General features: G+C 44.8%; 1 protein-coding gene across 2 annotated transcripts in view; it reads left to right on the top strand.

Moving 5' to 3' along the window:
• Positions 1 to 5,950: 5,950 nt before the first annotated feature.
• The window catches only part of Sema4f (ssemaphorin 4F), a 28,651-nt gene continuing 10,339 nt past the window's right edge, over positions 5,951 to 24,262 (top strand). Inside the window, exons 1-5 of one of the 2 annotated variants that reach the window (XM_036181485.1) lie at positions 5,951 to 6,246; positions 8,853 to 9,004; positions 9,978 to 10,037; positions 10,268 to 10,366; positions 14,741 to 14,834. In XM_036181485.1, the coding sequence (XP_036037378.1) occupies positions 6,072 to 6,246; positions 8,853 to 9,004; positions 9,978 to 10,037; positions 10,268 to 10,366; positions 14,741 to 14,834 (580 nt within the window). In that variant the 5' untranslated portion in view covers positions 5,951 to 6,071. The remainder of the gene's footprint in view (positions 6,247 to 8,852; positions 9,005 to 9,977; positions 10,038 to 10,267; positions 10,367 to 14,740; positions 14,835 to 24,262) is intronic. The other variant, XM_036181486.1, reaches the window with a different exon arrangement.

Genomic DNA, 24,262 nt, shown 5'->3' with positions numbered 1-24,262 from the left:
TTTTTGTGCTCTGCGCAGGTCCATCAGATTACTTTCAGGGGTTCTTTTGATCCTCAAGTCCCATGAGGGTCATGTACTATGGAACAGATGACTGCTATGTATGCAGTGGGCTTGAATGACTCTCCCCGTAGTTTGTGTGTATGTGTGTGTGTGTGTGTGTGTGTGTGTGTGTGTGTGTGTATACACATCATATTTAATTAATATATAGGTATACATGAATATATGTAACTGTAAAGGTCTAAAGTTTGCACTAAGAAGTATGAACTTAATTTATATAGTATTAGGGATTGCTCACAGTTTTGATAAGAATGATACTGCAGAAATATGGATTCATGGTAGATGGTAAGAAAACACGAAACTCTAAGTAGATCAATCCAATAGAACCTTCTTTGACAATAGAAATGCTCTATATCTGGAGTGCCTAATGCAATAACTCTAAGTGAGAGTAATTCTGAATAGCAGAGTTACTAAATGACATCAGGACAAAGTCGGAGATTGATAAGTTGTGCATTTATTCATCCATTCAAAAATAGGGATGTTTACTCTATACAGGTACTGGGCTAGATATGGGTGATACGGGAACAAAAAACCGTAACCATTACTACAAAGTTTATATGCTAACGGAAGGAGTCACCCCATGAATAAACAAGTGAGCATGTGGTATATGAGATGTTGTCCAGAAAGTTAATAAATGCAATGAGTATCGCCTATACTTTACATATAAGGAAACCGAGTTTCTGTTTTCCAAAAGAGCTACATGATGGTGCTTCTCAGTGTGGGCATCTCACTAACGTGCCACACTCTGACCCAGCAGGTCTGCAACTCTGTAAGTTCTCTCGTGATACCCAATGCTGCTGGTCCTTGGGCCATACTTGGAGTAGCTAAGATACATCATTCTTCTAGGCTTGCAGAGTGGCAAAAACTGCTACCTTAACCAGTTCATTCCAACTCTGAACTGCGAACTCTGTCCACTGCAACCAAATGTCACTCTCCAAAGCCACTGCTGAGCTTCAGGAGGACAGCTGAGGGCCCAGAGAGCTCAGAGCTCAGAGATCAGGAGCACTGGCTGCCCTCAGAGGATCTGCGGTTTATTCTCAGCACCCATATGGCAGCTCACAACTGTCTGTAACTCCAGTTCCAGGGGATCTTCTGGTTTCAGTGGGTACCAGGCAAGCACAAGGTATACAGACATACATACAGGCAGGCAAAACACCCACAAAATAGTAAAAAAGTAAATTTTTTAAAAAAGAAGGACAGAGCTGATTGTTGGCTGAAATTGGCTGAGGAGTGAATTGTAAGGCAAAGGAGTGGAAATACAGTATTAACTCTTCAAGAAAACCAAGAGCAGACAGAACTATGTAAAGTGCCCTATAATCTGAGAAGGAATATGCGATGTGAACATTTTTGTGAGCAAGTAAGGGTCAAGATATTGATAATACAGAATGGATTGACAAGGCTGAGGTGGTCTGAATAAGAAGGACCCCCAGAGGTTCTTATATTTGAATGCTTAGTCCCCAGGGAGTGGCACTATTTGAAAAGCTTGGAAGGATTGGGAGGTGTGACTTGTTGGAGGAAGTGTGTCACCAGGGGTGGGCTTTGAGGTTTCAAAAGCCCAGGCCAGGCCCAGCTTTCTCTCTCTGCTCTCAGCTACTGCTCCAGTGCCTGCTTGCATGCTGCCACCCCCCACCCCCCGCCCCACCCCATGACAATGGACTAAGCCTCTGAAACTGTAAGTGAGCCCCAGCTGTGGTCATGGTGCCTCATCACGGCAGCAGAACACTGACTAAGACAAAGCAAAAGCCTATTTTCCCAAATTTTTAAAATTTTTACCTACTTGGCTGGGCAGTGGTGGCGCACGCCTTTAATCCCAGCACTGCAGAGGCAGAGACAGGTGGGTCTCTGTGAGTTCGAGGCCAGCCTGGGCTACAGAGTGAGTTCCAGGAAAGGCACAAAGCTACACAGAGAAACCCTGTCTCGAAAAACAAAAACAAACAAACAAACAAACAAAATACTTACTTTTGAGTAGTAACACCATGAAGTAATGCCAGCAACACCATGAAGGAAGCAGATGAGATGAACGGCCAAGGACTGAAGACAAAACCCCGACCTCAAAAAAAGTAGAGGTTTACATGAGATGATGAGACCTGGGGAGAACAGAAAAGGTTAGTAAAGGAAACTTGAAGAGGAGGTACAGGGTGAGCGGCTAAAAGGGCGAGAGTCATGGTGTTAACTGTGCAAACTCACAGGCATATACTACAAAGTAGCAGAAGCATCAGCAGTCACAAGCCTCGTAATTATATTTGGAAGTATTTGTACAGGTAAAGAGTTAATGATGACAGATGGCGTGATTGTAGGTGCTTTTTACTCTCTCAGCCCTGAGAGAGAAAAATAAACACACCAAGTATTACTACTCAACTCCTGAATTCACAAAGATCATTTTTCCTTTCTTTTAAAAATTTTTATTCATTTGTTTTTAGATTATTTTATTTTGTGTATGTGAATGTTTTTCCTGCATGCGTGTCTGTGCACCACACGCATGCCTGGTGTCTGAGGAAGGGGTGAGCCTCCACGTGGGTGCTAGAAATCGAACCTGGGTCCTTTGCAAGAACAAGTGCTTCTAACCACTGAGCCATCTCTTCAACCCCACAAATGTCATGTTTTAGAACTGGGTTGATTGAAGTTTTGATCACAGAAAGAAAACAAGGTTGCTAGAAGAAATCCATGACAGACCACAATTGTCTTCCAATATGAAATGTGCACCTAATAGGAAGATCAAGACTAGAGAGTTGGTCAGGCTTTGCTCAAGAATTCTTCCCAGAAAGCAAGTGCTTATTTACAGAGAGCCTCCTTAGAGGACAGAACAGCATGTGATGACCTGAAGCAGTCTTCGGCCTGAGTTAATAAAGCAAGTGCTCATTGCTCACAAACAACAGGAGATGCCATCCCAGACTTCCTTCTATAGGTGACTAAGGGCTTACTCATCATTCCAACTCAGTCGTTAGGCGTATTACCACTAACACACCAAAACAGATCAGTGCATTTCTGGATGGCTGGGCACGTTATCCAGTCACTGCTGAGATGTACTGTTGGTCTGTAAAATACCTACTGTGTGCACACCATGTGTAGAAAAAATCCTGCAATTTTATAAAGGGCAATAGTGATGCTCCTAGCTGGTCTCTGCCTTCCGCTGTTATTCTTGAATTATATTTGCATTAGTGACTCTTTGTTGCTGTGATAAGTACCATGAACAAAAGTGACTCGTGGAAGAGTCCATTTTGGCTTCTGTTTTCAAAGGGAGAGTCTATACTGGTGGGGAAAGCTTAGTAGCAGGTGGATGGAGCAGAAAGCTGAGAGATCACATCTTCAACTGTACCCAGAAAGCAGAGAGGGCAAAGTGGGGTGAGGTTATAACCCCCTAGAGCCCCAGTGACATACTTCCTCCAGCAAGGCAGTCTCCTACAGTTTCAATAACCTCCCTAAACGGTGCCATCGACTGGGGACCAAGTGTTCAAATACGTGGGCTTGTGGGGGACATTTCTTATTCAAACCACCACAATAATTATGTAACTTCTACAAATTCTTAGCAATTATTGATAACTAGGTAATGCCACAATTTTGTTGTGAATTATTTGGTTAATCCTTAACAAACTGATAGATGTTTATATCCATCTTAGTTTAAAGCCAAGCTCTCTCTCTCTCTCTCTCTCTCTCTCTCTCTCTCTCTCTCTCAAAATTATGTATGTGAAAAAAAGCCCCTTCTCTGTTTCCGCCCTCCGCACAGGTCTCTCTGTCTCTCTCTCCCCCCTCCCTCTCTCCCTCTCTGTCTCTCTTTAAAAATTACGTATGTGTATGGGTGAGCGAATGTCATATGTATGTGGGAGCAAAGGCCAGAAGACAGTGAGGAATCTCTTGGATCTGGAGTTACAAGCAGTTGTGACCTGCTTGACATGGGTGCTGGGAACCAAACTCAGGTCCTCTGGAAGAGCAGCAAGTTCTCTTAATCGCTGAGCCATCTCTCATGTCCACCAGGTTCTCTCTTAACTAGACCACAGTATATGTTTGTTATGGTTCAAGTGGGAATTTTTTAAGTAAGAATTTTATAGCTTTATTGAGAAAGTAAGTACAATTAAATCTGTTTATAACTATATGCTATTTAAAAAACCTACAACATCGTATCAAGTTAAATGTAATAAAATAGCTGAATTTAAATGTGCTATTTGGTAGCATACAAATTGCATACATACTACAACCTATATTTTTAATTTTTCCTTTTTTTTTCTTTTTGCCATTACCAGTCAGTTCTCTTTTTCAATGTGAAGATGAGGGTTGGTAAAGGGTTTATAGACATATTTAAGTGAGCAGGAGTTTACAGAGCTAAAAACTGCTGGTGTGTGGGAAGCCCAAAAGCTCTGCCTCTACAACATCAAATCCTAATACAGTTTCCTGATAGAGTAACATGAGAGTGTTAATTTCTGTTTCAGGTCTCCCTCTCAGGATCCCCAGGAGATGAACAAAATCATGCATGTAAAACACTTGGTAAGTAGAAGTTCCCTCTGGGACAGGAGGACGTTAATTCATATCTCAAAGTCCTGCCCCAAAACACAGCTACTGCACCTTAAAAGCTGCTTAGAAATGATGGAGTATTATGGGCAGAGCAGCAATGAGGGACCACCTCAGGTCCCTTCCATTGGATGCAACTCTGTGGATTCTCCTCCCAACTCCCCAGGGGTCCTTGACTCTGGTTAACCCACTTTCTGATCACTGTAGTTCTTACTTAAGGACTGAGATTTTTTATTTTATTTCATGTGTGTAGGTGCATTGCCTGCTTGTATGTCTGTGTCCCCTGTACATGCAGTGCTTGTGGAGGCCAGAAGAGGGGGCATGAGATCCTCTGTAAGGCGTTACAGATGGTTGTGAACCACCATGGGGGTGCCGGGAAGCAAACCCAAGATCCCTGTAAGAGCAACAAGCGCTCTTAACTGCTGAGCCATCTTTCCAGCCCGGTTCTTTGTAGTGTGATGATTAATAATGCCTACATGACGGATTGTAAAATCACCCCGAGACAAACCTCTGGGCATTTCTGTGAGGGAGTTACTAGATTTGGTTGAGGTAGGAAGACCCACACTAATTATGGATGGCACCATTTCCTGGGATGACATCAGGGGAATGGAAAAACAAAAACATCAAAACAAAACAAAAACCCAGGAAGCAGGCTGTGCAACAGACAGCATGCCTCTCTCCGCTTCTTACTGCAGATGCAGTTGACCAGCATTATCGCCTTTTTGCCACCATGTGTTTTCCATCTTGGTGGACTATATCCTCCACTGTGAGCCAAAATAAATCATTTCTGAAGCTGGATTTCAGCAATGAGAAAGGTAACTAATATACTCATATGTGTGCGTTTCATATGAATGTATTTATTTTGTGGACATGTGGGGGGCCCTAGTCCTATGGCATGCATGTGGACATCAGAGGACAGCCTGAAGAAGTGGATTCCCAACTTTCCATGTTGTGGGGGCCCTAGTGTGGGGGTGGGGGTGAAATCAAACTCAGACTTCAAGTTTAGCAGCAGGTGCCTTTACCCACTGAGCCATCTTTCCAGCCTTTACAACCGTATCTTTGTGTGTGCAGTGAACAAAGAAATAATTCTGAAAATTTTGGTTCGTGCTCCCATTTACCCACATATTTTTCATAGTATTACATATATATTGCTAGTAGTACAGACATGGATATTTGGAGGTTTGGAGCGACAAACTCATGGGTGACTCCAGACCTAGGGACATGTCCATTCGCTTGAGGAAGATACTCACACCTGCACCTGACCTAGCTCCGCCTCCACCTGGGTTGGGCCTCTCCTTCTCGTCCCTCCTCCACTCAACCTTGATTGGTTATAGGAAGAAACAGGTTCTCCATTGGCTCCTTCGTGAGGGGGTGGAGTCGGGTTGTGTTTCATCTCTCCGCTGCAGGCCGAGCTCAGCCGAAGAGACCCGAGAGACGCCGAGGCCCGCGCAGTAGCGGTACTGATCAGAGGCGGCTGGACGCGCCCCACCCGGCATCAGGCGGAGCCAGAGATGCTGGCCAGGGCCGAGCGGCCCCGCCCGGGGCCCCGGCCACCTCCGGTGTCGCCCTTCCCGCCGCCGCCACCGCCGGCGTCGCTGCTGCTACTGCTGCTGCTAGCGATGCGGAGTGCCCCGGTGTGCGGCCGCGTCCCCCGCTCGGTGCCCAGAACCTCGCTGCCCATCTCCGGTAAGACGCAGGGACCCTTGTCCTCAGCCCTTTGCTCGGAGCTCAGCCTTTGCGTGCAGGTGCCCACACCCACCTGTCCTGCTAACCCCAAAGGCAGCATCTAGGGCCCCTCTGTGCGGTGCACACCCCTCTGAGACCAAGACCTCTACCCCGTGCCTCTCCATCTCATCTCATCCCATCCCATCCCACCCCATCCTATCCCCAACCTGGCCTTGCACCTCCGCTCCCAAGACACAACCACAGTGCTCCCGAAGCCCCCCCTTTTCAACAGGGCGCAGCCCCTCATCCTGCAGACCTGGATACGGAAGCCCCGGGAACACCTGGGGCTTGCCCAAGGTTGTCCATATCAGTCCTTTATTCTTCTGTTTCCCGCACATACACCCACACTCATCACTTCATTTCCAAGCCCATGCTATTCCCTATTCTTTCTTTCTAGTCGAGGTATCCACCTTGATCCCTAACCCAGCATTTCAATCTTTTCAACTTCTCCCCCCCTCTTCCCTCCTCCCCGGTCCCGTTGTCCTTTCAAACGCCCTCCCACCGCCTCCAGACCCAGATCTTTCCACCCACTTCCTATAGGGCTGACATCTCGGGCTTTATCCTTCCCATCCTTTCGTTATGAACTCACTTCAATTTCCTGAATGTTTGCTGCTCCCTCTACTCATCCCCGACTTTGAATGCTAGAAAACACTTCAATGAGTCGATTCAAAGTTCTTCATTAAAAACAACAACAACAACAACAAAAACAAACAAACAAACAAACAAAAAACCAGAGAAGGGGGCTGGAGAGATGGCTCAGGTGTTAGGAGCATTGGGCTGCTTTTCCAGGAGATCTGAGTTCTGTTCCCAGCATCCATGTCGGGTGGCTTACAATTCCACCTGCAATTCCAGCTCTAAGGGAACAGGATTCTGTGGTTACTTGTACGACCCTATATACAGACAAAGATACATATAATGATAATGATAATAATAATAATAATGATGATGATGATGATGATAATAAAACCTAAACATTATATATTAAAAACAGAGGATAGGGCTGAGGTCCTTTATGATGACATGGGAGAAGTCAGGGATGCTATAACGTTTAAAATGGCATTCACAGTTTAAATACTCCTTGCCAAGCTGGACATGAGTGTGGCATGGGGCTTGTTTTCTTCTCAATGAAGCCAAAACTCACAACTGGGTCACAGACAGTTAAAGCTTACGCTCACGCCAAATGACATCTAAGGATGCTGTGAGTCCTGAAGGCAAGGTTGGGATCAGAGCCTCTGGAGTTTCAGTTGGTGGTGAACCCCTACCCTACAGGAAGAGTTGTGGATGCCAGTCTTTGTTGATATCCAGGAGCCCAGACTGAGAGGCCTAGATGGCCAGGCAAAGCAGAGTAGGTAACACAAAAGGAGTTTGGACAATTCAGGGTTTATACTAAGCTTCAGAGTAGGAAGTAGAGACAACATGGGTGCGGAAGGGTGGGATGGGTGGGGCTCACACTGGCATGTCTAGGAAAGAAGGGACTGGTAGCTCTCTCTTGAGGGCATTGAGCTGATGAGGCAGCTGGAATCGAGATGTACTGGTGACCAGACATTGAGCAAAGGTGAATTCACACAGAATTGTTATTGAACTTCAAAAAAGCTGAGGGTTGTAGACGCTGATAATGAGTTGAGTTTGGGTCTAAGCAGAAAGATGATAAGGAAGGCAGGGTGTGGCCACCAGTGAGATGCGTGTCATGCCCACTTGTTACCCCCTTTATTCTCCCAACACTCCCGGATTGGGGCGTTTACACACAAAGGTGAGGGCGCTAAGAGGGCTTATGTGAGCACACACAGCTGGTAAGTGGAAGAATCATGTTTAAATGCAGAATGGTCTATTTCAGAAACACACACTCATCCCACTCTCGATTTGGGTAGAATGGGGTAAGGGGAAGCCAAGGGTGTAGGGTAAGAGAGGAACTGTACTCTAAGTGTGTTGGCAAAAGAGTGCCCATTATGGTTGTACTCACCTTTAATCCCAGCTGGCAGGAAGCTGAGGGAGGAGTATTTTGAGTTCAAGGCCAGCTTGGGCTACATAATGGAAGTTTATCTTTTAAAAAAATTGAGGCATATCGGGAAAATACTAATACTTTCTATAGGTATTTTAATGTTTTGTATCACATTGCTGTGAGTAGGAGTGACAGATTTAGTATTTGCGCCATGTGTAAAAGTGTTCTTTTATAGGAAAAGCATGCATGCCTGGGTCGTGTGCTAACTGTTCTTATCTTTCACTGGGGACAGGAAGATGTTGGCTTTTGAGGTTCTCTCTCTCTTTTTTTTTTTAAACCTTGTTGGCTGCCAAATAAGAGTCCTTGGGCCGGCGGTAGTGGTGCATGCCTTTAATCCCAGCACTTGGGAGGCAGAGCCTGGCGGATCTCTGTAAGTTCGAGGCCAGCCTGGGCTACAGGAAAGTGAGTTCCAGGAAAGACACAAAGCTACACAAAGAAACTCTGTCTCAAAAAAAACCAAAAAAAAAAAAGAGTCCTTGGGAGACAACAAAAATCAGCCCCTTTGGGGACTATGTTTCTGAGGGGATGGCTGATGTCACTCTCCCCTCTCCTCTTTTCTTCCTTCCAGAGGCTGACTCCTATCTCACCCGGTTTGCTGCCCCTCATGCATACAATTACTCTGCTCTCCTTGTGGATCCTGCTTCTCACACGCTTTATGTCGGGGCTCGGGACAGCATCTTCGCTTTAACCCTGCCCTTCTCGGGAGAAAGACCCCGCAGGGTGAGAGATGACAGTGGGGTTGACCCAGAGCCTGTAGCATACATTTAAAGCCATCATTCCGTGGGCTGTAGGTGGGAGGGTTTCATAATAACTAAAGATGTAATGCAGCAGAAGGAGCGTGAGTGACTTGGGGGGTGGGGTGGGTGATGGGTAGCAGGGAAGGGTTTCCGGTGAGTGTTTGTGGTGGGTATGGTTAAGACCATCACTGTGTGGAATAGAGGATACAGGGTGTAAGGCCTTTGTCTGCCAGTAAGGAAGGAGATAACGGGACGGGGTCTTCCCACCTGTCTCAGCTGTGATGGGGACACATGGCAGTGGGAGAGGCTTTGAGGGACGCATGATGATGGGGGAGGGGCGGTGGACAGAGGTTGTCACGAGAATAGTGGTTTTTCCAGGAAGAGTCTGCAAACTGTTTCCACCATGGATCAGTAAGAACTCTAGTACACCCTGACACAGGGCACAAGTGTGTAAATGTGTCCTGACAGAAAATTTCTTTGGACCAGCATTGACAGTCATGTATGTGACAAGTTCTGATTTGTTCTATTTCCTTAAAAATGTGGTTTGGGGTTGGGGATCTGCTCAGTAGGTGAAGTGCTTGCTTAGCCTGGACAAAGCCCTGGATTTGACCTCCAGCACCACATAAAAATCTTGTGTGGTGCTGTGTGCCTGTGATCCCAGAACTGGGAGGGTAGAGACAGGAGGAACAGAAGTTCAAGGTCATCCTTGGCCTTACAAAGAGTTTGAGGCCAGCCTGGGCTGCCTGAGACTCTGTTTCAAAAATAAAGACGTGGTTTTGATTTCACAGTTGATTTTGTTACTCATTAATGGGTGGGGGACTTCCAGTTTGAAAAGAAGTGAGTGGGGAATCTTGGAAGTTTCCAGACTGTTGAGATTTGTTGGGCTGTCTCTTCTCCCCAGACCTCAGTGTGCAGGGGGAAGGGAACCTGGGAAAAGAGTTCTTCTTCTTTCTCAGATTGACTGGATGGTGTCCGAGGCTCACAGACAGAACTGTAGGAAGAAAGGCAAGAAAGAGGTAGGTGTAAGCCCACACCTTGTCCTGAGTGTCTGTGGGGACCTTGGCCCAGCCCTGACTTTGGGTCAGCCCCCTGTAGTATGCTGCTGTCCTGAATGGTCCAGGCAAGGACTCTAACATCCCCCATACTCCCCCATACCACAGCTGCCTCTATCTATACCTGACCCCATCCTTTCTCATACCCTCGGCTTCTGATTCTCTCTAACCATCTCTGACCCCCTCCCCCCCAGGACGAATGTCACAATTTTATCCAGATTCTCGCCATTGCCAATGCCTCTCACCTCCTCACTTGTGGCACCTTCGCTTTTGATCCGAAGTGCGGGGTTATTGTGAGTGACAGGGGCCAGACGGAGAGGGAGGGGGAGCCTGCAGCAGTGGGAGTTACTTGGGGGTGGTGGGTAGGAGGGTGGGAAGGGTTTTTTTGTGAGTCAGTGTTGGGCATGGTTAAGACAACCACTGTGCAGGATAAGTATTGGTGGCAGGGGCTGGGGGGTAGGGGATGCCCTCACAGGGGAATGGGAAAGAGAGATTGTAGAGGGTCAAGTATGCTCAGTGTAACAAGATGCAGTGAGATGGTGATGGAGTTAGGGTTGCTGGGGATGGGTTGGCCTGGGGTTTGAACAACTCCAGGAGAAACTTCCCAAGCCAGACACTCATGCTTTGGCCAAGCAGCTGGAGCCTGTTTCCTCATCAGAAGAGCCAATCTCTCTTCTCCCATAGCAGGCCTCATCATCATCTGGCATCCTCTGCCAACCCCATTCTCTACAGGGTGTGACTCTCATGACTTCTGATGTCACCACCATGCAATGTGGTACCAGCTGGCTCTGTGCTCTTGCCTTTGGGGTGAGCCACTCTGTCAATCACATTTTCTTCTAGATCTTGTTCCTTGGTGAAGGAAGGCCTGTAGACTTTCCCACCCTCAAACCCGGACAGCCTTGGTATCAACAACAATATGTTGTTGATGGTGATGTCTAGTTTGGAACTCTGACCTTTCTCCGTTCATTGTACAGTGGTCACCACTGGTCTTCTGGCAGCAGATTTGGGACTGAGTCCTGGGGTGAGTCAAAAACCCTGCATGTCCTTGGCACACAGACTGTGCAGTGTGTTTCTTTCTTGACTTTGATCCTGAACTGCAGATATTGATAGACTGTTCTGCAGTCTGCACTAATACAGTGATCCACTTGGGCCTAGGTAGCATACATCTCCAAAAACCCCTGTTCAAGGGTACCCTCCTAGCTCTGGCTTGGGATGGATCCAGTCAGCACTCGAGGCTTTCCTCAGGGTTAGTTGGCCTTGTTGAGTTCTTTCCATATGCTCTTTACAAAAGTCTGGGTGATTCTCTCAGTCTGGGATGGCTTATTGGTTCTGGATGGTATTTGAAAACCTCTGTATTCCAGCAACCAGTATTGAAGGTTTAGGTCTTTACAGTTCCCACCAGGCCCACAAGGTAGCAGAGCTAGTTTTCCCAGTTTGCTCAGGCATAGGGATCCCAGAGGAATGAATATCAGAGTCAGGGATTATGCAGAGTATGATCATCCCAGCTCATCTTCTTGGGTTTTCCTTTCTTACTGGGATCTCTGAGTTGGGACCCTAATGGGTCTTAGCCAAAGTACCTAGATGGAAAATGTTCTGGCCATGCCTGGGGTGATCAGTGTAGTGTGACTGGGGCCCCTGTCCGTTCTTGAGAGATGTCAGCAATGACCAGTGAAGCCAGGGTTCTATGTCCCGCCGGTTCATCTCACCAGTTCAGTACTTTTTCTGAAACCACCTATCTAACAGGCTCATGAGCTGAGGGGCCGTTCTTTGGAGGAAGAGGTTAACTCTGTTGGCCCACCATGCTGCATCCCAAGCCCACTCAGTAGACTTTTTGAACAGCCTCTGTTGCTTTTACCTATCCTGTTCTCTGACTGTGTCCTTGCTTTACCCTTAGTGCTGAACCTCCCATGTTCCTGACTGATGGTATTGAGATGGTGGATAGCTGTTTCCTGAAGCTTTGATCTAGACATAGCTCACTCATTGATGATTGTGGAGAAATGAAGGTTCTTATGAAGCCCTGGATCTACCAGTTTTAGCAATGGACTGCTAGCTTTCAGTTCCAGCTTCCATTGCACATTGGAAGAAAATATCTTAATGTGACTTGTTGAGGGAACTCCAGCCAATCATAGAGAAAAATATTAGGCTTCAGTAATGATCACCAGAAAAGCAATGGCCATTTACTCTGTTGCAGGCTTAGGTACCTTATATTCACAATTAGGTTTAATTTTATCACCATGTCATGGTATTCAGGTATGATTTATTTCTATTTTATAAGCAAGGAAACTGCTATTCAGAGAAATGAGATGCCATAGCTAAGATTATGTAGCTAGCAGAGGCAGAGCCAATATTTGAACCTGGGTTAGTCTAGATATGTTCTACAACCCTGTCTGTGTGGCCAACCTGCAACCCAGGAGACCTCATGTGGCTTCCATCTCCTGTGACTTCTGACATCATGGTTCATGCATCTTCGGTCCTTTATATGCCTTATTTTATTTTATTTTATTTCTTTTTTTGGAACAAGGCCAAAGGGCCAACTCTAGCTTCACTGCTCAGGGAGAACCTTCCTATCCATCCCCAGATTTCAGCTTTAGGGACTTGTCTTTGCTACAGCTGATAGTGAGGGACTGTCTACTGACATGGAGATGATGTACTGAAGATCTCCACATGCAAACAGAGAAAATCAGTGAGACAGTCTTGTGTTTTCACAGCCCAGTTCAAGGCCATTTTGGACAGAGAATAATCAGAACCTGTTTGTCAATGGATGGCTCACTTTCTCAAAGGTTAGAAGGTTAGATGAAATGATAATGACACTCGGGAAAACTGGAAGAGAGCTAGTCTCGACATGTTGAGTTTTAAGAAGCTGACGGTAAACTTTGTGAGAATGCTCACCAGTCGATGGAAGTATGGACTTGGGTTTGGAGGACATGGGGCTTGTTGGAGGGCATCAGTCCCAGAGGGTTTGACCAATGGTTTAAACAGAAATACTGGAAATAAAGGAGTGAATGGGATATTTGAATGATACGTTAGAAAGGCTATAGATAGATCCTAAGGATATACATGGTGGGGACAGGAAAAGAAGGAGCTAGAGAAACAAATATCAAATAGGAAAAAAGAACTTTAGGAAGATAGAGTTTCAAGAGCCAAGCAATGGAATATTTCAAGGAAATGAACATGCCAACTGATACGTAGAGATTGAAGTGGATGGGGACCAGGAAAAGGCCCATTTTTTTGGTCTTTGATGAAAAGAAAGGGAGCACAGAGATGGGAAAACAGTTTGTTTTCAAGGAATAATAGGTGATTTGTTTGGAACAAAGATCATTTTGAGAAGTAGTAGAAAATAAGTAGGTTGGGTTAGAGTACTCCAGGCAATGATGGGTCGTGTGTGTGTGTGTGTGTGTGTGTGTGTGTGTGTGTGTGTGTGTGTGTGATTCTGGAAGGCAGATGTAAGTATGGAGGTAAATTGGGGGTGGATCTATTCTAGGGCAGTAGGAGTAGCTCAGATGAGGGAAGAAATGCAGCCACAGTAGTTGCTAACTGCACTTCTAGAGGGCCAGAGCACTCTGGTAGTCACAAAACCACCATCCTCCTCCTCAGACAGTGTTCTCATTACCACACACTTGGAGTGTTGTGCATCTGTGGGGTCTTCCATTCCAAAAGGCTTTTTTGATCCAATGCCTTCTTTTGAAGAGGCCACCAGATTACATCTCGTTTTTACAAGACTTCTTTAAGAATTGTATCAGCAAAATCAAACCTTGTTCACCATCTGCAGCAAAGAGAGAAGCAAGGTGAATGGTCCAGTGGCAACACTAAGCTCAGAGAATATGTCTTTATTTCACACCTCTGGCTAGCATCAGAACAATTCAGCTGCAGCCACAGTGGATGTCTACTTGAGTTTGCGAGCTAGAGACAGCATACCTGGCATGTCCATGTCATAACTGTGATTTGAAACCAGCTACAGTAATGTTCCTCTGAGTCCTAGTGTGAAACCATCCTTCGTTCCCACTCAGATGTTGTCTTGAAACTCTCTTAGTGCTGTCCACTAGACTAAGGTCACTTGTGACTGGCCCTGGTGGATGTCTTATGTCTGTCACCTCCACCCCTTTGGAGGTCTCTGGAAGAAGATACTTGCCTATCAAGCCCTCAGATCATGATCTGAGCTTTGGGTCATTCTTCACAGTTTTCTTCTCTGCTTGAATGTGGGACTCTGACCCTCTCCTCCATCCTTGAGTGGGATCTAGGGATCTCTAAGCTCCCGGGCTTCTGCTGGTCCCCACAGACTTACGCTTTCCATGCCCTTCCTCAAAGCTCCAACCCTCAAAAGGCTGTCTGCTCCCTTCCCTCTCTTTGCTATAGCACATCCAGGTAGTTACAAATTCCAGGATTTCAGAGGAGAGACCTATGTCCAGCCTCCTGGTATTCTCTAGGGCTGTTCTAGGTATGCTTTCATGAGGAAGTGTGGGGCACAGGTCTGAGGGCCAAGAGGAGTCAAGCAGAGAAAGGCAGTGGGTGGGGGAACCAGGCGTAGGATGACTGAATATGGGGATGAGAGTGGGGGGATGGGAGATGAATGGAAATGGGCTTTTCCTCCATTTGATCTTATGTTTAATTCTCACCATGAACCTTCCCCATAAACCCTAAACCACCTGCCCCCCCTTTCTGGTCTGTAGGATGTGTCCAGTTTCCAGCAGGTTGAAAGACTTGAGAGTGGCCGGGGGAAATGTCCTTTTGAGCCAGCTCAACGGTCAGCAGCTGTAATGGCTGGTGAGTGGGGAGAGACAAGAACCGGCGATTCTTGCTCTAACGACCTCCTTCCCCACCCTTGCTGCTCCAGTTTCTGTGTCTTTTCTTCCCTTGGAATGTCTACTACACTCATGTCTCCTTTCAGCCTTTCCTGATGGTCCCTGAGTGCCTGTGACTACTACATGTCCCCATAGGGTATTATTCCCCAGGCTCCTCTCTAGAGAATGTGGCCTCTGCACCTGTAGTGTGATTGCTTTGTTTGTGGACCCCATTTTCTTCTCTTATAGCATGCCACCGCCCTGTTTGTAAGAGGAAGTGACTGCAGTGCGTATTGTAATACATTTGAGGAGAGCGTTGTTTTTGTTTAAAGTCCAAATTATCTTTATGTGGTAACCGAAACGATCTAGCTCTTTGTTTGATTTGGTAGCCTCTTACTACCTTGGCCGTTTAAGCTCTTGAAATGCGACTACTGCATGGAATGAGGGAATTTTAAATGAAGTTGAATTTAATTTGGTGTAACTGGCCCCATGCGTCTTGAGGCTATCACTTAATGCACTTCTAGAATATCTCTACTTAGAAAACCACTGCCAGTATTTTAGGATATTCCTTTCTAGCCTTTAAAATGTGTTCACACACCCATATACACTTACGCACATGTTGATGGCTCTTCCTTTGTTCTTCAGGGGAATGAATGGCTGTTTTTCAATTCCTTTCATTGTCTCCTTTGAGGGAGCTACCTGCAATTGCTCAAGTGTGGACCCCGCCTGAACTTCTTTTGGAGAATGACGAATTCATTGGCATAGAGAACAGATTGCTTTTGTACTACATAACCCATATTTTAGGGGAGTTTACTCCACGTAGACTCCAGATTCAGAGAAGAGCCAGCTGTTCGCTCATGACAGTGTAGAACATGCAGGAACAGAATTGAGATCTTAGGTGTGTGTTGAAACATTTTTTAAAGCACTTAATTTCTAGCGTAAATATAATTTGAACTTTGTCATGTAGCTTTACTTATAGGACTTTCTATATGATTTTTAAATACTTTTTTGTTGTTATTTTCAAACAAAGTCACATGTAATCCAGGCTGGCCTCCAACTCTCTGTGTAGCCAAAGGTAAGCCTGAACTCCTGATCCTTCTGTCTCCACCTTTGAAGGCTGGAATGATAGGTATTCATTTGCTGTAGCAACACTGGTATAGAACCCAGGCTTTGTGTGTGCTAGGCAAGCCCTTAATGACTGAGCTATAGCCCCAGCCTCTAAAAATACTTTGTGAAGACATTTTTAGAAATAATTATTCCATTAGCTCTGTCTATCTATCTATCTATCTATCTATCTATCTATCTATCTATCTATCTATCCATCCATCCATCCATCCATCCATCCAACTATGGTTCTTTGAGACAGGGTCTTACTATGTAGCTCTGGCTGTCCTGGAACTCACTATGTAGATCAGGCTAGCCTTGAACTCACAGAGATTTGCCTGCCTCTGGCCTCCCAAGTGCTAGGATTAAAGGCATGTGCCACTATGCCCAGCTGTGAAGACAGTTTTTAATGACATTATGCTGTTCATCTTCTAAGCATACTGTAAATTGATTAAATAATTTCAAATTGCTGCTATATTTTATGTTTCCTTCAAAGATTTTAGTGTTATCCATACTGCTATAGTGAACACGTGTGTGTGTGTGTGTGTGTGTGTGTGTGTGTGTGTGTGTGTGTATTTTGTCCTCAGTTTTGATCCTCTCAGGGTCCTAGAAATGGATTACCATGTCTAAGGGTGTGATATTTGATGGCTCATTATCAGATGCTAATTGAGTTTTAGATGGGGTGTACCAATTCACACCCTAAGCCTGCAATGTATGAGGGTGTTTTTTCTAACACTAATTTTTGCCATAATATATTGTCATTTAAGAAAATCTGTGCTCATTTTTTTAATGGATATTTGTGTTTTAATTTTACACATCAGCCATGGGTTCCCCTGTCCTCCCCCCTCCCTCCCCCACCCTCACCTCCCCCCCCATCCCCTCCCCTCTATTCCCATCTCCTCTAGGGCAAAGACTTCCCTGGGGATTCAGCTCAACCTGGTGGATTCAGTACAGGCAGGTCCAGTCCTCTCCTTCCAGGCTGAGCAAAGTGTCCCTGTGTAAGCCCCAGGTTCCAAACAGCCAGCTCATGCACTAAGGACAGGTCCCGGTCCCACTGCCTGGGTACCTCCCAAACAGTTTAAGCTATTCAATTGTCTCACTTATCCAGAAGACCTGATCCAGTTGGGGGCTCCTCAGCTTTTGGTTCATAATTCATGTGTTTCCATTAGTTTGGCTATTTGTCCGTGTGCTTTTTCCAATCTTGGTCTCAGCAATTTACACTCTTACAGTCCCTCCTCTTTCTCGACAATTGGACTCCTGGAGCTCCACCTGGGGCCTGATCGAGGATCTCTGCATCCACTTCCATCAGTTATTGGATGAGAGTTCCAGCATGACCATTAGGGTGTTTGGCCATCCGATCACTGGACTAGGTCAGGTTGGGCTTTCTCTGGCCTCTCTCTCTTTACATTTAATTAATCTCACATGTATTTTTCATATAAAATTGCTAGGAGATATACTAAAAATGACATTTACATTGTCTTGAAGAAGAACATGCTGGACACCTACAGTAATTTTTTGTGTGTGTATGTGGAGCTGAGTATTGAACCCAGGGCCTTGCACTTGCTAGGCAAGCGCTCTACCACTGAGCTAAATCCCCAACCCAGTAAAATTATTTTTAAGTACATGATTAAGATGAGGAAATATTTGTGAAATTAATACTTTCTTGAATACATATATATAAACAGACAATAGCATCTCTTAATTTATTCATACGTGTATTGATGGCTCTTTTTATTCATTAGATATGCATGGCACTCTCAATAAAAGTCTCTCATAATTATTATCTAAAAAAAAATAAATAATTCCGTGCCTCTTCCGACATCTGCAAGTACTAGTCATGCTCATGATGTACATATTTCATACTGACAAAATATTTATACATGAAATAATCCAAAATTTATAATTAAAAACAAAAGAAAAATAGTTTTATATAAGGTGAATAAAAAGATACTTTGAGTCAAAAAAAAAAAGAAAATCTGTGCTAATCTGAGGCTGAAAGCGGTACTTGTTTTAATTTGTGTTTCTTTGAATGTTAGTGAAGTTGAACTTGTTCTTTTTCATGTTGTAGTACTTATTTTTGCTTCTTCTTGGGTAAATTCTCAGTTGAGACAGGGCATTAGTATTCCAAGCCACACCTTTTCCTCCATGGGGTGTGTGTGTGTGTGTGTGTGTGTGTGTGTGTGTGTGTGTGTTTTCTTTATTCTATTATATGTGTATGAGTGTTTTGCCTACATGTATGTCAGTGCAACATGTTCATGACTGGTGCCTTCAGAGGTCAGAATAAGGGATCAAATCCTCTGGAAATGGAGTTACAAATGATTGTGGGCAATCATGTGCCTGCTTAGAATTGAACCTGGATCCTCTTGAAGAACAGCAAGTGCTCTTGACCACTGAGCCATCTTTCCAGCCCTGATTTTTATTTTACATTATTTTGTTTCACTTTTTGAGACAGAGTCTTTCTATGCAGCCTTGACTGTCCTGGAACTTACCATGTAGACCAAGCTGGCTTCAGACTCACAGAGCTCTGCCTGCCTCTGCCTTCTTAGACTGTGATCAAAGCTTTGTACTTCCACGTCTGGCTTCTGATTATATATATTTTTTAAAGCTCAGTCCTTCTTTTAAAGAACAGGTAACCATTTTCCCTTTTAAACAGTTCCCTTAGATTTAATTCTTTGAATATTTGGAACTTGTTTTAGTGAATGGTTTGAATGGGGCTCAAAGTCTGTCATTCCCAGCTTGCTCATCCGGGACTTATTCTCATGGATCACAGTTTCTTCTTCCTTCCTAGACACTTGTTGCCAAGCTTATCATAAAATATGTTTTTACTTATACTTTTGGACACTTTATAAAATTTATGTTACTTATTAATTAACTATTTTTTGAGTCAGGGTTTTTCCATGTATCCTTGGCTGTTCAGGAACTTACTTTGTAGATCAGGCTGGCCTCGAACTCAAAGATCAGCCTTCCTCTGCCTCCCTAGTGCTGGGATTAAATGCCTGTACTAACCACACCTGGCTTATTCATTTTTGTTTGAGACAAGGTCTCACTGTGAAGGCCAGGCTGGTCTTGAACTCACAGAAGTCTACATGCTTCAGAATGTTGGGATTAAAGGTGTGCAGTACCATGCCCAGGTTGATAATTTTTTTTTTTTTTTTTGGGTGGAGCTGAGGATCGAACCCAGGGCCTTGCGCTTGCTAGGCAAGCATTCTACCACTGAGCTAAATCCCCAACCCTGATAATATTTTATATAAAACAAAAACTGAGACTTGGACTACAAAAGTGAATTTTTTCCTTATATATGACTTTACGGAAAAAAATCTCAAAAGATAAACAGATTAAATCACTCTTTAGTCATACAGTTGATGACTGTCTGTTTGGAAGCAAGCAGAGAGCTGAGTGACTACAACATCCAGCCGTCATGATTACCACTTTCTACTGTTGGAACCGACGAGACCTTGTTTGTACTAGTTCATTTTTGAATAAAACAGTTCGGCCAATATTTTTCTTGGCTTTTCACCAACACCTTTGACAAAACCTGACTTGGTCACTGGGGTCATTAAGAAAGACTCCTGGGTTGTAGCTGTTGTAAACACTGCTAGGTTCTGCAGAATTGTGTATCAACACAAATGACTTAGCTGCAGGAACATGAAGCATGCTTTCTTTTAAGCAATATTCTTAAAGCATGGGTGAGTCTCTGGATAACTTCTCTGTTTTGTCAGGAAGAAAATTCATATTAGGACATGGCTAAAAAAGGCAAACTTCATTTTAAGTTTATTTCATTGGTTGAAAGTTATTATTTTATTATTTGATTGAAAATTCTTCTCCAAAATCCAACTTGTTTTGTGTTTTCCTTTTCCTTTCTTTCTTTCTTTCTTTCTTTTCTTTCTTTCTTTCTTTCTTTCCTTCCTTCCTTCCTTCCTTCCTTCTTTCCTTCCTTCCTTCCTTCCTTCCTTCCTTCCTTCCTTCCTTCCTTCCTTCCTTCATTCATTTGACATGGTCTTACTGTGTATCATTGGGAGGCATGGACCTGGCTAAGTAGATTAGGCTAGCCTTGAACTTGAAGAGATCTGCCTGCTTTTGCCTCCCAAGAGCTGAGATTAAGGATGTAACAACCCCTTTCCCTGAATATATTTTGATTGGCATTTCTCCTGGAGAGGTCAAACAGCTTTCCCTGTGGTGACTGGTGCTTGTATTTCTTTTGGGGTAAACCTAGTAAGTCTAGGGTTTATTATTGTTTGTTTGTTCGTTTGTTTTTGAGAGGTCTCTCTGTTCCCCAGGCTGGCTTTGACCTGCTAGTCATCTTGCCTCAGCCTCCTGAGTGCTGGGAGAGCAGACATGAACCACCATGCCTAGCTGTAAGTTCAATTTTGAAATATGACATTTATCTGTACTGTAGTCAGATAAAATTAGCAAAATCATCTCAGTATCTTCATTTGTGAGATTTATACTAGGACAAATGTCAATATTTTGGCAGTCGATTCACATCAGGCTGAAGTCATTGGTGAGTCCGATGCAGTTTCTCTGTCTTCTGCTTGCTCTTTGAAGGCTGGTTTCCACCCAAAAGCCTCTTCTCATCCCCGAGTTGTGATCTTAACCAGCCCTGTGACTTCTTTCCTCACCACATTCTGATGGCTCCTGGCTCTGTACCTGCCTCCCAGACCTTACCGGGATAGCGGACACACGTCCAACTGCCTTTCAGACAGCTGTGCTTGAATGTCCCACAAGAATGTCAAAACCCTCATGCCCCAGCGTTAGCTCATTATCTTCATCTGCTCCTCCACCAGCCTTCTCTCTGAGCTCAGAATACCATTACTCACCCAGGCATCCTAGCTGGAGCCAGCAGCCCGTTACCTTTGATCTTTCCTACCACATCTTGTAATGAATCAGGTCTTTATGACAGTGAGCTGAAGCTTTTGCTGCCGCCGCCTCCTCCTCCTCCTCCTCCTCCTCCTCCTTCTTTTTGGATGCTGTCTGGTACTTTTTTCTCTATGGATTCCAGAACCATCCCATCTGGTGGTAATGCTTCTGCCAAGGACCCTTGCAAATGTTCAGGTGTACAGCTGCTGCCAAGATCTTAGATCAAATCAGACCTCTTCAATCCACACCTGCCCCTGACATCCAAGCACACACTAGAACATGACAGGTATAGGATCCTATATGGGCAATAGAAGCAATAAGGGGTAAACACTGTATCTCTGTCTAATTATATCTTATGAAGAGATTGTTGAAGAAAGATAACCTGGTGATCTAATGCTTAGATAAGGAAGTGGAAAACATTTGATAGAATTGAAGCTGTCTGTCTTGAAAGACTGTCTGACCAGCAGGGTGTGGTAGCATAGGCCTGTAATCCTGGCACTGGGGAAGAGGAGATGGGGGATCAGGAGTTCAAAGCCAGTCTCAGCCAAATAGTGAGTTCTAGGCCAGATTGGGTGTCATGAGACCTTGTCAAAAATGGAACAGAAAGAAAGAAAGGAAGAAAGGGAGGGAGGGAGGGAGAGAGAGATGAAGGAAGGGAGGGAGGAAGGGAGGGAGGGAGGAAGGGAGGGAGGGAGGAAGAAAAAGGAAGGAAGGAGCCTGATCTTAAGAAAGAAAACTAGAGCATGTTTATAATCTTCTTTTTAAAAAACAGATAATTCCTACTGTTAATTTCCTTTAAAAATGAGCATTTAGAGAGACTCAGACAGGAAGATCTGGAGTTCAAGACTATCCTAGGCTTCAAAATGAGATTACTGTCTTGTTTTTTAAAAGTTATTTTAGATTTATTTCATTTTATGGGTGTGAGTGTTTGTCCTGCATGTATGACTGTGTGCAGTATGCATGCTTGGTGCTCACAGAAGCCAGAAGGAAAGCATCAGGGCCCCTGAAACCGAAGTCAGGGATGGTTGTGAGCCACCATGGAGGTGCTGGGACTCAAACCCAGGTTTTTTGTAAGATCAACAACTGCTCTTTACCACTGAGCCGTCTCTCCAGCCTCCTAGATGGAACTGTGAAACTCCGATGGTGTAATGGATAGTTGTTGCTGGATGCACAATCTGGCCTGTTAATTTTAGGGTGGCTAACCTTCTGGGACCTGTATCTACGGGCCATCCGGACAAGTAGGGATCTGTTCTACAGACAATTATGTGTTTTATTCAGCTGTGAGTCTTCATCTTTTGTGGCTTTCCAATGTCTTTTTAATTCTTTTTTTTTTTCCAATTTCTGAAATAAAATGTTAATTTTGAGTTATAAAAATAAAAGATGCTAACTACAAAAGTGTAAACAAATAAACAAACAACAACAACAACAACAACAACAACAAAAACTAGCCAGGTGTGGAGAGCCATACCTTTAATCTCAAGCACTTGGAAGGTGGAGGCAGGAAAATCAAGGTCATCCTTCCCTACATGGAAAGTTTGAAGCTAGCTTGGGGTCTCAACCCTCTCAACCCCTTCCCCCCAAAGAAAAGCAAATAGACTAGAAAGGTGGTATATGCTGGAAATCCCAGCACTTGGGAGGTTGTATCAGAAGGATCAAGAATTCAAGGCCATCCCAGGAAGATCCTGTTTCGAAAAATGCAACTCAAAGCAATCCTTCTAATAAGATTAGTCAGAAAGAAACACACACACACACACACACACACACACACACACACACACACACACGTACACACACACACACACACACACACACACACATACACACACACACACATTATATGTGGTGTGGTGCATGCACACGTTTGAGTGCCTGTGTCTGTGAGTGTGGAGGCTGTCAGAGGTGTCAGGGGTCCTGCTCTGTCCCCCTCTGCTTTCTTCCCTTGAGGCAGGGTCTGTCACTGTGCCTGGAGCTAAGGTGATCCTACTGTTTCTGCCCCACAAGGTGCTGGGACTACAGGCTTGCATGCGATCATGCTTGGCTTTTGATGTGGGTGCTGGGGATCTGAACTCAGGTCCTCATGCTTGCACAGAAGTGCTCTTACCCACTGAGTGATCCCCCCAGCTCCTATATATGTAAGTATTTAAATATGTTTTGTAAAAATAGGACTGAATTATCCCCAGTGGTTTTTCTAACCAGTGTATTCACTGAACTCCACATAATACTGTGGTCATTATGCCAATGGTCATTTCATTACTCTTTTGCATGTTTTTAGTTTTTATTGTCATTTGTTTTGGGGCTGAGGCTAGACGTCAGGGCCTTTGCAAGCTTCTTACTGCTGAGTTCCACCTCCAGCTCTCAGGCTCTTTTGGTTTTGGTTTTGTTTTGGGGTTTTTTGAGACTCTGGTGTTCTAGAACTTATTATATAGACAGGCTGGCCTTGAAATCCACCTGCTTCTGCCTCCCAAGTGGTGGGATTAAAGGTGTGCACCACTATGCCCTGCCCTCAGCCTCTTGAGACAGGGTCTCACGGTGTAGCCCAGGCTGACCTGGGTACCTAATACTCCTACTTCAGCTTCCTAAGTGTTGGCCTTTCCTGGCATGCACCACTGGGCCAGATGTGTATTTGAATGTTTGCTGATTGATCCATTCAGCAATAATTGGCCAAACACTTACCATTTGTGGAGATTTTTACTACACTGAGGTTGTAGTTCTGTCGCATTGGAATTGAGAGTCTTGGAGAATCTAGAATGTGTAGTGATTGTATGTCCTCCTGTGGACATGTCTTCATGCCTGTGCGGGTGATGTCCCTTCAGTGTTTATTTGAGACCGTGGTGAGCCCCTTGACTCTCCCAGAGCACCTGGACACCTGCTGCTTCCATCCCAAGGTGCCTGTCCTTCCTCTGCCAGCCACAGTTCTCTGCACTGCAGGTTCCAGGGTTGCTGGCTCTCTGGGGGTATTGATCCCTTAGAGCATTTTGGGACTGTTTGCCTCCAGTGACAGCCAGGCCTTTGTGTGCTTATGTGTGGTCCATTAATGATTTATCACCTTGGTCCCTAAAGACATACTCTCTAAATATGCACAGTTGTCTCCTCTCATCCTCCATTCTCAGGACACCCCTGGCTCAACCTCTGCCAGAGTTTTGGTTTTAGAGCCTTCTGGGTATGGTGTTCTTAGGAACCATTTTTCTTTTTCCTTTTGTTTTTGAGACGGGGATTCTCTATGTAGCGCTGCAACTAGCTGTCCTGAAATTGGCTCTGTAAACTAGGGTGACCTTGAACTCAGAGATCCACCTGCCTCTGCCTCCCAAGTGCTGAGATTAAAGGCGGTGTTACCCCTGCCTGGCTAGAGATCATTTTTCAATCACTTTTCCGTATCGGTTCCCTCTCTCCACCTACCACCGTGCAAGTACAGAGAGTTGGCTCATGTGGGCTTCCGTTGTTGCTGGGACC

Source organism: Onychomys torridus, chromosome 3 (genome assembly GCF_903995425.1).
Source record: "Onychomys torridus chromosome 3, mOncTor1.1, whole genome shotgun sequence".
Classification (NCBI taxonomy): domain Eukaryota; kingdom Metazoa; phylum Chordata; class Mammalia; order Rodentia; family Cricetidae; genus Onychomys; species Onychomys torridus.
Note: the sequence above shows the minus strand (reverse complement) of the source record. Positions and strands in the feature narration are given on the sequence as shown.